Consider the following 17,464-nt stretch of genomic DNA (forward strand, 5'->3'; position numbering starts at 1 on the left):
TATTATTATTCCTATCAACTTTATCGTAGCCCCAATGTTCGTGTTTCATCACATTGAAACTCACATTATTATTCCTGAAATTATACTCTTAGTTTAAATAATGAGGATTTAGGAAATAGAGCGAAGAAAATGGAACGCTGCTAATTTATCAGAGATTTTTCTGAATGAATATGACCTAAATAACATTGCGTTTATTTCCGAAACGTTGTTACTGCAAACTAAAAGTTTCGCCCTAAAATAGAGAACAAGAGTTTCAAAATGTAAAAAAAAAAGTAGTTTAGTTAACAATTTGAGTGGTAGTAAGTTAGCAACTATCATTGATGAATTGGAAAAGTGGATAAGAAATAGAAAGAAACAGTAAAAGAGGAATGTAAAAAAATTGAAGTCTTTCCCGGATAGCATACTTGTAAGTGGTATCATTTCAACGAAAGCGTCATGCGAAGTAACTTACGATATTTTTTGCTAATAGTGACGGTGATTATACGATAGTGCAAGAATAAACAAAGAACTGGACAAGGGAGCGGGAACAGTTCACTAAGCCATAAGGAATATTGTAAGAACTGACCCCAGTAAACTGTGTTAAGGTTCTTTGTTTTATAAAACCCCATGTTTTCGTGGGTAAAGAGTAAGGAGATTGAGGGTGGAGTGAGCTCCCAATTTCATGGGGAATAAAACAATAAAGCATGTGCCTATGTCTTATTTATTCTCTGTCGCACTTTAATTATCGGTGACATTTTTCAGCCATCTGTGGTGACATTTTTCAGCCTTCAGCGATGACATTTTTCAGCCAGTTGTAGTAATATGATATCTCAGTATATACAATGGGATTGCCTTCAGTTCCACATCCCTTTCCCCAGGACACCATGCCCGCGAGTTTCCCGTCCACGATGAAGGGTGATCCATAGTTGCCCTGAAACAGAAACATGCGAATCAATTTGTACTCGATCTACTAATTTGTCTTTAATTATTTGTTTTTTATTTATTTTTATTATTTTAGAATGTTTAATGTTAGATAAGCACATTCCATGAGCCATTAATGGGATATAACAGGGCAAGAAGCAAAATACTGTGCTCTGTGACACAGGTTAGTTATAACAGATGAGATACGGAGAAGTTATCTATCACAGAGAACATTGTTTCCATGTGATGCTGTGCATTACAGTAACTATAGACGGATAAATAACTGAAACAAAAGGCATTCTACACCTAAGGCCATTTTACGCTCTTCTAGCTAGTAAGCTGATTTTGTATGAAATGTATCCTGATTCAGAATGCGATTATGTTTTGAATATGCACGATTTTATTACAGTCTTGCAAAAAGGGAAAAAAACTTCATTTGTAGAAACAGTTTATAAAGAGACTCAGGTCTCGCTGGAAGTTTATTTTGAGTGAGATTCTTGATGTCTTGATTAATTACTTCAGGTTAATGGACAACAGTATGAGGAATTTGATAACCACTGCTCTAAGAGATTCTATCAAACGTGGAAACAAGTAACAATCTCAAGAGCTTATGCCATCTTCGTAAGAAATAGGTCACTTCTTCTGTCACATGAAGAAGGATTGTCCCTCAGAAAATCTGGACTTTTGCGCCACATAGCCGCACGCAGATGTTAGAGGAAACGTCGGTAGTAGAGCCCGGACGAGAAGTTATGGCACCGGCGCAAGGGACGCATTTTAGTTCGTTTGCTTGGACTCGCCCTCACACTCAACTGGAGGGGTGTTGGGTTAGTTGGTTACTAGCATTCCGAGTGTTCAGATCGTTCTGCTACTACCGCTATTGCTAATACTGAAAACATTGTCCTTCTGACCGCCCTCATTATAGCATTGTCTAAGGTGGGAAATCACTGAGTAGTTCATAGTCAAGGACATGAAATAGCATACAATGTATGGAAATTCATGTCAGAAGAGGCTGTAAACGGAATACCAATTCTATTGAAAAGCGTGTGTGCAAGAGTATTGGCTGCCACTGGTATTTCAAAGCGAACCTTGGCAAGAATCAGGAAAGAAGGGAAAAATATTGATGCAGGAACAGCAGATTTGTTCTCCAGACCGGAAAAATCACAGCCGAAGAAGAAGATTGTTGCAGCTGTAGACAGTTTTCATGAGGAAGTCATAAGAAGACTCATCTATAATTTCTATGCTACGCATAAGCAGAGGCTGACTCTGCAATCGCTTCTTCCAAAAATGGATATCAGCGTATGATTATGTGAAGAAGGTAGAGAACAATTACATTGAAAGTGAGCACGTGATGGACAGTATTTTGGAGAACATTTCCATAAACTTAGGGACATCTGATTCCAGCACAGATCAGTCGTCTGATTCGGACGGAGAATAAGAATATAAAGATGGAATAGCGGGCGTAATTCCATTAGGTACCTTCGGACTCTTGAGTAGGAAAGTGGTGATACTAAGGTAAGACTAATGTTTTTAGAAAGAGATGAAACGGATATGCCTGCCGCTCTGAGCTTGAGAACCGTAACCCAAACAACCCCCACTCCTCTACCCTGCTGGCCGGCAATTTAAAACTTCGCGCATGTTGGTGGCATAACATCTCGTCTCAGCTCTACTCTGCGTTGACATTTTGAGCTGCATGACTAATGACGACATTTCACCACTTCATTTTCGTAGGTCACTATGAGGATAATCTTCAGCCTTATGTGTTCTCTTCGAAATTTCTTTTGCCGTTGCGATCCTTAGGCCCGATTGTAGAAATGCAAATTAAATCAGTCTATGATCACCAATCATTTAATATCTGATTTATTTGATTGTTCATTGCGTTGCACGAAAGTGAATCTCCAATCATCTTGTCTCGATTTACTAATTGCTGACTTGAGAAAATGGATTTGGCATTCAGCGTTATAGCAATTTGATGCTAATTATGAGGGGAGAAACAAATAGTTCGAGTGGGCACTGATCAAGAAAACAAATGAATGCTTTGCCGTTTTGTTGTTTTTGTAGATTTCATCTGTATAGACAATATATTAAAATAAAAGAAGTGAACAGAAGAGAATACGTGAGGGGACAAATTTTTCTCAAGGTTTCGGGTTCGATCCCGGGCCAGGTCGATGGCATTTAGTGTGCTTAAATGCGACAGGCTCATGTCAGCAGATTTACTGACATGTAAAAGAACTCCTGCGGGACAAAATTCCGGCACATCCGGCGACGCTGATATAACCTCTGCAGTTGCGAGCGTCGTTAAATAAACCATAACTTAACAAATTTTTCTGATAATAAGTCCTCTTATTGAACATCATGGAAGGCTTTATGAATGTAATAGAAAATAAAAAGATGGATGGTGTTTCGGTGAAGCAGAAAAGAAAACTTTCGGTCCCAGTCGGGAATAACGACGTCATTCACCACTTATGAAATATCGTTTATGAATGCAGTATTTACCGAATATTTCTACATGCAGGAGAATGGAGAAAGTTAAACAACGCAGAACTGCATGCATTGTATTCTTCATCTGACATAATTAGGAACATTAAATCCAGACGTTTGAGATGGGCAGGGCATGTAGTACGTATGGGCGAATCCAGAAATGCATATAGGATATTAGTTGAGAGACCGGACGGGAAAAGACCTTTAGGGAGGCCAAGACGTAGATGGGAGGAAAATATTACAATGGATTTGAAGTAGGTGGGATATGATGATAGAGACTGGATTAATCTTACACAGGATAGGCACCGACGGTGGGCTTATGTGAGGGCGGCAATGAACCTGCGGGTTCCTTAAAAGCCATTTGTAAGTAAGTATGTATGTATCAGAAGAATCTATTATTTCATTTTAGAACATTATAACTACCTACTTTGACTATTTCCTATTTACATTACTGTAACTTCACTATAAACAACTTAAACGTCGTCAATAATCAGTCACGAATTATCAAAACTCTGTTGATCAAATCTCATGAAAAATTGATTTCCGATAAAATACAGATTGCTCTTTCTGCAACGAAAATGAAACTGATAGCCAATCAAATCCTTCTTCATCGTTGATCATATCTGATCGGTTTTTGTGCAACCGGGCTTTAGTGATGAAATTAATTCGATGAGTGCTTAAGTTCTGGCTCGTAATCCCGTGCCCAGGCCTAATCAATAGCTGCAATAGATGGAGACCAGCTATTTCGAAGAGGTGCCATTTCTGCACTTCTGTAAGGTTGTAGGAAACTTAGTATTTCGCAGATTTCCTTTTCAGGATGTGCCACGCTGTGTCATGAGCCCAACATCTGTGGATAATTCGCGGACAGTCCATTGACGGTCATCGGACTGAAGACCTCGCACTAACTCTACCTGCTCACTAGGAACGGACAAGCGACCTGTGTGGGCCAAATGTTTGACTGATCCCGACCCTAACGAAAGCTTTGTCTCTTTTTGCAACAGTTCGAGGTCCGATATGGTAAAGAATCGTTGTCACCTGCTTCAGATAAACCTTGATGACATTCCCTTTCACTTTCCTTTACTGACATCCTGGATTTTTATTTACGATCGCTGTTCAAGTTTTGTAAATATGCATTAGGGCGGTACAGGCCAGTTACTTTATGGTGACAGCTCTGGCCTGGCGACGCAGTGGTTTGGGCGAGTTCACTGTTTGTTCGAAGGGGTGTTCCTTTTAGTCTTCCCCTGGCTGCGCTAGCGGTCACATCTCGGGAACGTTAGTATGGGCGTACAGTCGCGCTAAGATCTTACTACACGCCACTGTCTTGTATATTGCAATTTACTGTGTTTGTTACGTACATTTCATTTAGTTACTTAAATAGTTGCAGTGCTTCTGTTTTGTATTGTTTAGCATGTAGTATTTATTGTATAAATTCACTGCTATTTTCTGTTTGTGAAAATGCTGCCTGTTAGAAGCAAACTGAAAGGTCGGATATTGCATTCGCAGTCGCAAGAAGTCGTGAGCAACGTGTAGCGCTTTATGAAGATAGCGCCGGAAGAAAAAACGCAACAAATGTTGGAAAACTTGTAGCAGAGTTCACCGCTGTGTCTGAGAGCTGTGTTAGCCAAATAATAAGGGAGACTAAAGACTTTGATAATCGGCGCCAAAATCAACTGTGGACAACTTTAATGAAGCTGTCATAAGACGAACCAAAGCGCGGGTTCTATATTTCACAGAAATAGCGGCCCACATTTAAAAAAATATATATATTAATGAAATTGAAAGACTGTCGACTTTCAGGGAGGTATCTCGACTTTGAGGAAAGTTATTTTGAAATTAGGATTTCATTGAAAAAAAAAACAAAACAAAATAATCGCCAAATTCTGGTCGAGCATCACAGCATTAGGGCCAAAAGTTTGCAGTATTTGAGGAAAATAAAGAAGTACAGAGAAGAAAACCGCTCCATCTTTTACATGGATGATGATGATGGTGGTGGTGGTGGTGGTGGTGGTGGTGGTGGTGGTGGTGGTGGTGGTGGTGGTGGTGGTGGTGGTGGTGGTGGGAAAGGTAGCAGTGAAGCACTGATGAACATTACCGATATTTCCGCATGAGTATAGGCCTATTTCATTGTTAATTAGTGATTAACTGTTAAATATAGTGATTCGATTGCTGCTCAGTGTATTTCCACATTAGTGTTTATTAGTGACTATTGTTCCGAACTGTTGCTCATTGTATTTCCACATTAGTTTACTTCTTTAGTGTTTATTATTGTTCCGAACTTCTGCTCATTGTATTTCCATTAGTTTTAGTAATTTAATGTTTATTAGTGACTATTGTTCCGAACTGTTGCTCATTGTATTTCCACATTGGTTTACTTCTTTATTGTTTATTATTGTTCCGAACTCATGCGCACTGTATTCCCATTAGTTTACTAATTTAGTGTTTATTAGTGACTATTGTTCCGAACTGCTGCTCATTGTATTTCCACATTAGTTTACTTCTTTAGTGTTTATTACTGTTCCGAATTCCTGCTCATTGTATTTCCATTAGTTTACTAATTTAGTGTTATTAGTGACTATTGTTCCGAACTGTTGCTCATTGTATTTCCATGTTAGTTTACATCTTTAGTATTTATTATTGTTCCGAACTGCTGCTCATTGTATTTCTATTAGTTTACTGATTTAGTGTTTATTAGTGACAATTGTTCCGAACTGTTGCTCATTGTATTTCTATGTTAGTTTACTTCTTTAGTGTTTATTATTGTTCCGAACTGCTGCTCATTGTATTTCCATGTTAGTTTACTTCTTTAGTGTTTATTAGTGACTGTTGTTCCGGAGTATGAAGTGAACACAGTGACAGGAGCTCAAAATTATGCAGACGCTGCTACATGAGACTTCATTTATAATATGACTGTATTTCCCTCCCTCCATTCGCTCCGTCTCGGGTCGGTCTCCCTCTCACAGTTGAACCTTCTCCTCTCTCGCGTCGACGAGCTGTCACCATAAAGTAGCTGGGCTGTACACATGATCATCTTAGTTTCAACCGCGCATAATAGAAACACTTCTCTGGCTCTCCTTGTAGTAATTGCTTCGGCACTCCACGTAATATAGACAGCAGCTCCAAGAAACACCGGCAATAGCCTGCTAGCGCATAGTATGCATGTGCTGTCCTGTCCTGTATCGATAATGTTGCCGATACTTCAGATCAGGTATACTTTATTTTTTTTCATGGAGTGCAGTTTCATAGAAAGGACTTTGCCGACAGACCTTCTACTGCCCCCTACTAATTGATTGTCATAAATAAATGTCTTCCTTACTGTGACGGAAATATTGCCTTCTCTTGTTAGTAACCAATCACAACCCTCGTTCAGAAGAATTGACAAGTGCCCGTCAAATCCACGTGGAGGCAGAGTTGCCGGATCTTTTCCCAATTTCAAGAATCCCGTCAGTTTCACTGCATAATTTCGAAGGTCACCAGAATTGTGACAACTGTGCAATGTTGGGACGAAGGGACAGGATGGAACTGTCAGAGTTGTTTGTGTAGAAAGTCATAAATCTGTAAGTGGGTGTTCAAAGGAGCCACCGAACTGCACTCTTTGAAATAAAATAAGGTATATGCAAAAAGCCTGCATATTGTCACATTGGGCAGTCGCGCACATTGTGCAGTTGTCTCTGTGCGATGTGTACTTTTGTATTCCCGTACCTGGAGGGACTGAATCGCCTTAGAGGGGAGCACGACATGTGCGATATGCACTTTTGTATTCCCGTACATGAAGGGAGTGAATCGCCTTAGAGGGGAGCGCGACATGTGCGATGTGAAATTTTGTATTCCCATACCTGCGGGAGTGAATCGCCTTAGAGGGGAGCGCGACATGTGCGATTGCACTTTTGTATTCCCATACCTGGGGGAGTGAATCGCCTTAGAGGGGAGCGCGATATGTGCGATGTGTAATTTTGTATTCCCATATCTGGGGGAGTGAATCGCCTTAGAGGGCAGCGCGACATGTGCGATTGCACTTTTGTATTCCCATACCTGGGGGAGTGAATCGCCTTAGAGTGGAGCGCGACATGTGCGATGTGCACTTTTGTATTCCCATACCTGGGGAAGTGAATCGCCTTAGAGGGGAGCGCGACATGTGTGATGTGCACTTTTGTATTCCCGTATCTGTAAGGAGTGAATCGCCTTAGAGGGGAGCGCGACATGTGCGATGTGCACTTTTGTATTCCCGTACCTGGAGGGACTGAATCGCCTTAGAGGGGAGCACGACATGTGCGATGTGCACTTTTGTATTCCCCTATCTGTAAGGAGTGAATCGCCTTAGAGGGGAGCGCGACATGTGCAATGTGCACTTTTGTATTCCCGTATCTGGAGGGAGTGAATCGCCTTAGAGGGGAGCGCGACATGTGCGATGTGCACTTTTGTATTCCCGTACCTGGAGGGACTGAATCGCCTTAGAGGGGAGCGCGACATGTGCGATGTGCACTTTTGTATTCCCGTATCTGGAGGGACTGAATCGCCTTAGAGGGGAGCGCGACATGTGCGATGTGCACTTTTGTATTCCCGTACCTGGAGGGACTGAATCGCCTTAGAGGGGAGCGCGACATGTGCGATGTGCACTTTTGTATTCCCGTACCTGGAGGGACTGAATCGCCTTAGAGGGGAGCGCGACATGTGCGATGTGCATTTTGTATTCCCGTACCTGGAGGGACTGAATCGCCTTAGAGGGGAGCGCGACATGTGCGATGTGCACTTTTGTATTCCCGTACCTGGAGGGACTGAATCGCCTTAGAGGGGAGCACGACATGTGCGATGTGCACTTTTGTATTCCCCTATCTGTAAGGAGTGAATCGCCTTAGAGGGGAGCGCGACATGTGCAATGTGCACTTTTGTATTCCCGTATCTGGAGGGAGTGAATCGCCTTAGAGGGGAGCGCGACATATGCGATGTGCAATTTTTTATTCCCGTACCTGGGGGGAGTGAATCGCCTTATAGGGGAGCACGACATGTGCGATGTGCACTTTTGTATTCCCGTACCTGAAGGGACTGAATCGCCTTAGAGGGGAGCGCGACATGTGCGATGTGCACTTTTGTATTCCCGTACCTGGAAGGAGCGAATTGCCTTGGAGGGGAGCGCGACAGGGCTATACAGTACCTGCAGCAGCATATCAGCTTTTGTTTCAGTAACATTGTTTCAGTATGGGTGCTGAACTAGGTGTGTCTGTGAATGAGTTATGGTAAATAAAGTGAGGAGTTCACAGATAACGAAGAAGAGAAATTACGAATCATATTATTGTAATAATGTTTTCCTCAGCCAACATTAATTTTTTTTTAAATAAAGGCTTTCATCAGTCCATATCGAGGTAATAGTGTTGTGACAGTTTGGATCAGATTAGTATAAAGTTCTCAAAATATGATATTGCCAGCGCTTATATCTTAATCAGTACTCTCACTGCAAAACAAACTTGACAATAGCGTTGTTTTGGAGTCTGTACTTACACAGCCATCAAAGGTTAGACGATTTACGACTTTCATTTCATAAGCTGATAAGTGATGAGAATATAGTGAGGAATACATGTGCGCTCTTGTGGTTGTAAGAAGCGAAGAAAGCAACTATTTGCAAAGCGGAAAAATTTTCTGGAAAAATATATAATGCCAAATATTCCATCTCACGTCACTATATTATGTTAATATACTTACATGAAGAAATATTTAAATATGACATGAAGAAAATATTGTCGCTTCACAGCTTGTGAACTACACTTTTAATTTCTTTCAGTAACACTCCCAACTTGTCGATACCTGCTCTCAACGTTTTCCAAATAAGCTATATGTGAATTTAAATACTAAGCTTAATTTATATCATTCATTAATATTAATGTTAATTTATATTGACATCCTGCAAGGAAATGATTTCAGAGTAAAAACTTCACAATGTCCTACTTCATGTAATTAATTGGGAGTATAGTATTTTCTTCAACATTTGTGTATCAAGGGTCCCAATAAATAATAATGCTTGACGAACAATGAAAGAGTAGGTCTGTTAGTTTAAAATAATTAGTACCTACTACGTAAAATGAAATACCTATTTGTTTTTTGTTGTTTTGAAATTACTGCATTATTTTTTTCTACAAATACTATATAAAATCATATTAATAAATTATACTTTACAAACCACTACTTTGTGAAGTATAACTGAGTAAGCCTAAAGTTTCTTGTATTACAATTGTCAAATATAGACACTGATAATAACTGTGTTTCTTCTTCTTCTAAGTGTGTTTATAATGTCTAAATGCCTATTTAATCCAACCCTAGAAGCGCAGAATAGATTATTGTACACCCTTCCAGCTAAGAACTGGTAAGAGCAACGCTTGAATGATGCAGTCTGCACAGATCGGCGATCCGCGCATATAATTGCACATTTATGACCGGTTTCTGGTATATCTCAATTAACTTTCAGTTACTTAACTGCTCTTATAAATTTAACTGCACTGATAACTTTCATGGTTTCCGGAAAGTTAAATATAGATTTATCAGCGCTTGTAACTAATAGTTGAGGTAACTTCAAGTTCAGTATATATTGTCGTCCATAGATATCTCCACTAGTATTTTGTTAGTGATTTTAAGCTATTTATAGTTACTTTCGTTTGCAGAAGTTTTCAGTAGTAATATGACTTATAGGTACACAGTGAGCTCTTTTCTGGTAGGCGCAAGGTTTTTTTATTTAAAGAACCGTAAATTTAATTTTTGATGCGTGCACATAATCGATAGTGTACATTTACACTTCCATCTCAATCGTCATATGATTAAATAAACAACAATTGTTCTTATTTGGCGTGATAATCGAGGTAAATAATACTAATGGAGAGAGAGCTGGATGTAATTTCTGCTACAAAACTGTAACCGTAATCAGCTGTGATGGCTATGGCAGCCATATTGATACACATGCAAAGATATTTTACATCTGTTCATGCGAATGCTTTTGCTTTCATGTGTTCAAATGGAGTTTTCGGAGCCCGAAATGCCATTGGCATTGGTAGAACACCCAATAATAAAATTCACTGACTGGCGGCATAGAATCTGAAGTTGATGACGAAAACTAAGCTTCAGATAATCGAAATTGTCTTTGCAAAGACACATAGAAAGTAGAGCATTTACCGAAAGTTACGTAAAGCGTAAATTTTTTAAAACTGTGCCGATAGTGTAGGAAATTAATTTATTGTGGTCTGTATTATTATTTAATATCAGTTATTATATTTTACGAAACAGTAATGCAGTAGCGCCACATGTCGGTATTTCTTCGAATCAGTACTAACAGCCGGGTAACTACAGGCCGAAGTACAGTTACCAGTTGAAGCACAGATAACTGTAAAGATGACGATAACTGTTGTTTCGGAAACTCATTTTGAACATATGAGCACGTTAAATCGTAGATAACTCTTCGTGTACAGGTAACTGTCTTTCCAGAAACCGGACATGAGTGTCTGATTTCTGGCATGCCTGCTTTAGATAAAGCTATCGTACACTATATTGGTGTGCAATGTTCTGCCCATATCGTCTGTTTCTCGATATCACGCTTAACTTACTTAATTCAGGTACATGTCTACTTATAGACTTACTGTTTTTTTGTATCACCTGATTCTTAATGCTTGGACTTAGTGTTATAAAATTGTATTGCCCTGAAATATCTTGCTTATTTCGCCTATTTCTAAGTATGACATGCAGTATACTTAGCCTCAGTTACAGAAATGGGTACTCTACCCTGCACTTCTTCCACTGTGCAACCTATAATCTATATTCTTATACATTGTTTCGGTTATATTTCCTGATTGTCTGTATATATTTATTCTCTGCTGTAGAAAATTAAACTGCTTCATTCATGTTGCATACAACTCAGAATACGCTTAGTCATATAGGAAGTCTATCCTTTAGAATGCTTTATGTATGTCACCAGCTTCTCACCATGCTCATGTAGAATACCAAATTATGTTTTGTGATTCAAAGCCATTCTAATAAATAGAAGTTTTGCAGTAACTTAATACATTCTTATGTTCTAGCTCTACTCTGAATGAATTACATGCTCTAACCAATGATATTCTATCACAGATGGCTTTATGGTTTGAATCTAATGGTTTTTTGCTTAATCAAGAAAAGGCTATCAACATAACTTTTACCCTAAATCATGTAATAAAAAGGACAACATACAAAACTATACCAAATTTCTAGGACATTTTATAGACTCCAGTTTAACATGGGAAAAGCATATCGAATATATATGCACAAAATCGTCAAGAGTTAAATACTTATTACAGAAATTAGTGACTTGTGTTTCTCAAAATTATTTAAGATGTGCCTACTTTTCGTTCTTTCAGTCGATAATTAGGTACGCGTTAATTTTCTGGGTAAATGATAGCAAAATTGGGAGTGTCTTGATTTTGCAAAAGAAAGCCATTAGAATTCTATGTCAATCAAACTATCTTGAACATTGTCGACCTCTTTTCAAACAATCACAGATATTAACTGTCATAAATTTATATATATACGACCTAGTCCTTTACAATTACTCATTAATAGCCAATATACATGATCATGAAATTATAAATAGTGAAGAAATTAATATTCCATACTGTAGGTTTCATAAAACTAGTACAAATTTTTCTGTCTTGGGGATGAAATTATATAATAAGCTTCCCAGTCAATATTATAAATTACCAACCAATAGTTTCAAAACTAGATTTTACAATAGCCTTTTAATTAATCCTTTCTACTCTGTAGATGAGTTTCTTAAGATAAATTCATACGAAATTGTTTTTTAATAAATAAAGTTATTTAGATTAGTTACAATTGTTACATAAGAGTGAAGTGTTTTCATTAATTTTAGAGTTTCAAAATGTTTTGTGTTTTCATTCCAATTACTGTTTTCAATTATATGTGTATTTTCAAATGTATGTTTTTTTTTTTTTGTGAAGCCTATCACTGTATGTTTAATGGCTTAATAAATTGAATTGAATTGAATTGAATTGAATTGAATTGAATTGAATTGAATCGAATTGAATCGAAACAGCGTCCTGCGACAGGTCGTGTGCTAATTCTGGTGATTTGTTTTTTCCTTATTCTTCCAAACTCCACCCACTTCATTTGACCATTTTCCCATTATTTGAGTTAATTGTATAAACACTGAATATCAGCTACAGCAGCTGTTTCCATCTTCATTCTTTGTGATATCAAAGCTCCCTTCGCTTGTTCTCTTTGATCGGGCACTGATCTGCACAATATTGAGCTCGTGTGACTGCTTCTCGCATAGCAGTTACGTCTCTGAATGAATTATGAATTAAACATTGTTTAGCAATTCTAACAATTAAAATCCGAAATTTAGTTAATGTCACATTCACTAATTAAAACTTATGTACATATCACTGTAAATTTCGATGCAAAATTTAAATAATCACAATTTTTTAATCTCGTAACTGGGGATTATAAGTTTGTTAACTGCATTAACCATTTGTATTAGAGGTAATACTGATATTTCGGTCAATTATCATAACATTTTTTTCAGATAAATACACATACTCTACATATAATTCAGGAACAGAAAATATACCCCAACAATTTTCGTGTTCTGGGTGCATTAAATGTAATAATAATAATAATAATAATAATAATAATAATAATAATAATAATAATAATAATAATAATTGCAGTTGTTAATTTTAAATCAATTTGAACAAGTCTGTTAAGAGGGTATTTAAATATTTCCCTTTTATTGTTAGTTTTTCTGTTTTCCATCATGGAGAACCGTGTTTGATCCCTGTCATCATTAAGAAGGAATTTATGGTGGACAAAGCGGGCGCGAGGACCTTATCTAGGGGTTCTCCTGTTTCCCTTCATCATTCCATCAATACTTCACACTCACCTTCACTCCGCAAGGTCTCGAGCCAGATCTCCAGAACAAATAAACAATTGTTGAAAGTTATAGTCTACACATTCGTGTTTAATAAAAACTATATTTAAATACTGTATTTCCCTTTGAATTATAGTATCAATGAATTCCTTAAAATATAAGATTAATTATTGGCAGATATTTTGTTGTTTCAGACATAGCACTAGGCTACATGTCCTTCTGCGTTTTCTCGTAGAAGAATCACGCTGCATCGTCATATATTGGTAAGTTGAAAATCACTGCTTCACAGTTTAAAAGTGTGATACTGTACTTCCCGAAGGATTGAGATCTGTAGTGTTTCAGAAATATTACTTGGAAATAAATAGAAACAGACTTTGGACGAAAGAAACCTTGTAATCTATATTCTAAGAAACTTGACCTCGCCGAGTACTTACTTGAAAATCTCTCAGTATATTTTGCACAATATCCCAGCAATTCTCTTTAAGGTAAGTTACGGAGGAGTAATGTTCCACATGTAATTAGGATACAGCGCTGTTCACTGACAGTGCTTAGAGGTGATGACTTGGCTATTACCTGACAGACGTCTTTCCCATCGTCCATACTGCATATTTGACCGTCGTGATTCTTATCTCCGAAACCGTTATCTTGCAAAATCTTGTTGCACTTGTCGGTGTTCAGAATCGTCACCGAAACCTTCTGCGACACGCCCGAATATGTGCCATTCTCCTATGAACATACCAAGAGAACATCATTATTACACCACTCCCACTATAATATAAAGTGTGTTTCAAAAATACACACCAAAATTTCAGGGTTGGATTCCACACACGTAGATGATCAAAAAGTATTATATAAGGACCCCTTATGTGTAGTAATTATAGTCGGAACTGGAATAGGTCGTAGAGAATTCAGTTTGAGAGGAAACCAAGCGCACTTCGTCGAGCGATTATTCTGTTACTTTTAACAGATTCTCGGTGACTCGATAGGCAGCAAAGCCATCCTAGAACTTGCCAAAGCTACAGATTGGAGCGCTGCTGATATTTGTTTTGTTAAGTCATGTATTTCCTAAAACAAAGTCACTTCCCTTGCAAGAACACATGGCGATGTAGTACTTGTACTCTTTCGCAACAATGATAGGAATATCAGCTACACTCGGTCTACATGAATTCATCTTTCAGGTCAGAGGCCGGAAAAATCTCTTTCAGGCCTGCCCATACCAGTTTTCCTTCGTGAACGGGCTAACGCATGGAATCGCTAACCTGCCTTCAACCTTCCCTCACAAGCAGACAGTCAGTGTCGTTTCACGTGACGTCAAACAGTCCTAATAGTGACCCGAAAGGACTGTTTTGTTTCGTCGACCTGCACCAGACTGTGCTGCTTTCAGATGCATTATAAATATCAACCAAGTCATTCAAACCTGACAAGAAGCCTACAGATATAGACAAACACTTGAAAACTTAATTTGTTGTCTTCTGAAACGTACCGTTAATAAAGACAAAGAAAACTATTTCTCGTCAACATAATATCCATTAAATGCCAACAGTTATTATAAGTTACTTGCACTTTCCTTTTCATCATAGTAATATAAATTTAATGCAAACCCTTCAAACTTTCAGCTTCATAAATAAAAATAAATCTGTCCCTCAGAAGTTAAATAGCAAATTTATATTCTGAAGATCGAAAAACTTTTTTACATTTTACAGGTATTCATGAGGCTCCTCTCCTCTCCTCTCCTCTCCTCTCCTCTCCTCACCTCTCCTCTTCCCTTCCCTTCCCTTCCCTTCCCTTCCCTTCCCTTCCCTTCCCTTCCCTTCCCTTCCCTTCCCTTCCCTTCTCAATTAGTCACAAGTTACGAAATGTTACTATTTTGTTGAGTCAGATACACTTTGCAGGAATATGAGATGTATAATATTGTCTTATTATTTTATGAATTCTGTAGCGCAATAAATCGTAAAACTGGGTTTCTTTAATCATGAATTATCTGTCGTGATTTCTTGAGTCACACTTTGTAGAAAAATGAACTGTATAATATTCATCTTATTATTTTATGAAATTTTGTAGCCCAATAAATTGTGAAACTGTGTTTTTTTAATCAAGAATTAGGACCTATTTGCCGTTATTTCTTGAGACAGATACACTTTGCAAAAAAAAATTAAATGTATAATATTTATCTTATTATTTTATGAAATTCTGTAGTGCAATAAATTGTAAAACTATATTTCTTTAATCAAGAATTTTCTGCCGTGTTGGACCATAAAATAAAGTTTTTTTTTTTTTTTTTTTTTTTTTTTTTTTTTTTTTTTTTTTTTTTTTTTTTTTTGAAGTGACTAAATAGCCGACGAACTTAGATTTCAAACTAATTCTGTTTCATCTTAACCAGCGCAGACTGGCTTCCGTGAATGTAAGTCACTCTACCTTATAATACGAGCAAAGAGGCAGGCTTTCTTGGGTCCCGCCTGGACTGAACTTATAAAACCCGGGCTGAATGGGTTCAGTTTTAAAAGTTAACTTGCTTTGTAGCTTCACCGGAACCCAAGCCTGACGGCAGGCAGTTACGAGCGTAAGTCTTGTCTGATTTGCCGGTGTCTATCAGGTAGGCCTATAAATATGTTCATCAGACAGTTTTACGAAGTGTGGTAGATTTTATGCAGTAAATGTAAGCAATATGTAGCAGAATTTGATAAAGGTACTGCTACAACAGCTTATCTCTTATTCTCAGCTTATATTGCTCACCAGTCGTTTTTGTTAAATACGAAAATAATTATTCACAACATTATCAGTTGTCTGAATTTGAAATCAGTATGATGCCTTCAAATTTTGAAATACTGCAAGTCTTTGCTAACCACTTAATTAAGAAATAATATCCCATTTTCTAATAACAATCAGAAATATTTAATGACATTTAATACTGTGTATATATATTAAGAAATAGCTTGGGTGGTACCAGTAGTTAATTATATGTTGAAAACACAGGAAATATATCATTTATTAATTTGGCTTTTTGTTGAGAAAAAGTCGACGAACATTGGTAAAACCAAATCTAAAACTTTCAGTAGACGCGAGGAATAGTATTTGTTCTAATACTTAAAGGTTAATACGATAATTATAACTTACAAGTCTTTGGGTAGCAGATTTTAATATAAACAAGAAAATATACATTTGAAATGAATTGAACAAAGCGATAATAAAGACACAAAAGTGGCAGTAATCTTTAGTTAAGAAAAACTTACTTTTAAGATAAAATATGCACGGAAAATTTTCAAGATGAAGAAATACTTTGTCATATACATCTAAATAATAAACAAATAGAGAAAAAAAATATGAGCGTGAAGTGCATACCTCAATCTTAATCGTAGAAGTATCGTGTCTGATTAAAAAAGGTATTGAAAGTCATCCCGAAATACAGATAGACAAGAATAAAATTTAGGCAAATTATTTCATTTTTTAAATCGGTTTATTTTACTACGTTTTATCAACTCCAATAGTTATCTAGTGTCTGAATGAGATCAAGGTGATAATGCCAGCGAAATGAGTCCAGGCTTCAGCGCTGAAAGTTATCCAGCAGTTGCTTTTAATTGGTTGAGGGGAAAACCCAGGAAAAAAACTCAACCAGGTTAACTTGTCCCAACCAGGATTTGAACCCAGATCCGCTCGTTTCACGGTCAGACATGATACCCGTTACTTCACAGCGTTGGACAAATAAATTTGATTTTAAAATCATGTGTATACTGGAAATTGTTTTTAATTGCTGTAGTAATATTAATAGCAAATACTACCTGCACATTTGAACACTAAAATGAAGTTTTCGATTTGTAGAAACAGAGATGAAGCTGTAGAGCATGTGAGTTCTTTTAATTATCTAGGTTGCAATCTATCTTACTTACAAATCTACCAATGTAGAACACAAATTACAAAAGCTCCATAAGGTTATTGGAACGACGAGACGAACTGTAATGAGAAGGGTCAGACCAGACACAACTTTAAACCTTTATAAAACATTTGTCATCTCAACATGGATCTGAATCACGGACATTCGTAACCATACAAAACAACTATGAATAAAAATATTATGAGCATGTAAATCGAATGTTAAACCAACGTATTGCATAGAGAATGCCTAACTACAAGCCAGTTAGAAAGAGAAATGTTGGTAGAACATGTAAGAGATACATGACCCATTTTGGCCTTTCC

General features: G+C 37.4%; 1 protein-coding gene across 1 annotated transcript in view; it reads right to left on the reverse strand.

Moving 5' to 3' along the window:
- Positions 1–682: 682 nt before the first annotated feature.
- LOC138715636 (trypsin-1-like) overlaps positions 683–17,464 on the reverse strand; it is a 75,615-nt gene continuing 58,833 nt past the window's right edge. The window contains exons 7-8 of the mRNA XM_069848711.1: positions 13,847–13,999; positions 683–910 (exon numbers count right to left, since the gene is read on the reverse strand). Of these exons, the coding sequence (XP_069704812.1) occupies positions 761–910; positions 13,847–13,999 (303 nt within the window). The 3' untranslated portion in view covers positions 683–760. The remainder of the gene's footprint in view (positions 911–13,846; positions 14,000–17,464) is intronic.

This window comes from Periplaneta americana, chromosome 15 (genome assembly GCF_040183065.1).
Source record: "Periplaneta americana isolate PAMFEO1 chromosome 15, P.americana_PAMFEO1_priV1, whole genome shotgun sequence".
In the NCBI taxonomy this organism is placed as follows: domain Eukaryota; kingdom Metazoa; phylum Arthropoda; class Insecta; order Blattodea; family Blattidae; genus Periplaneta; species Periplaneta americana.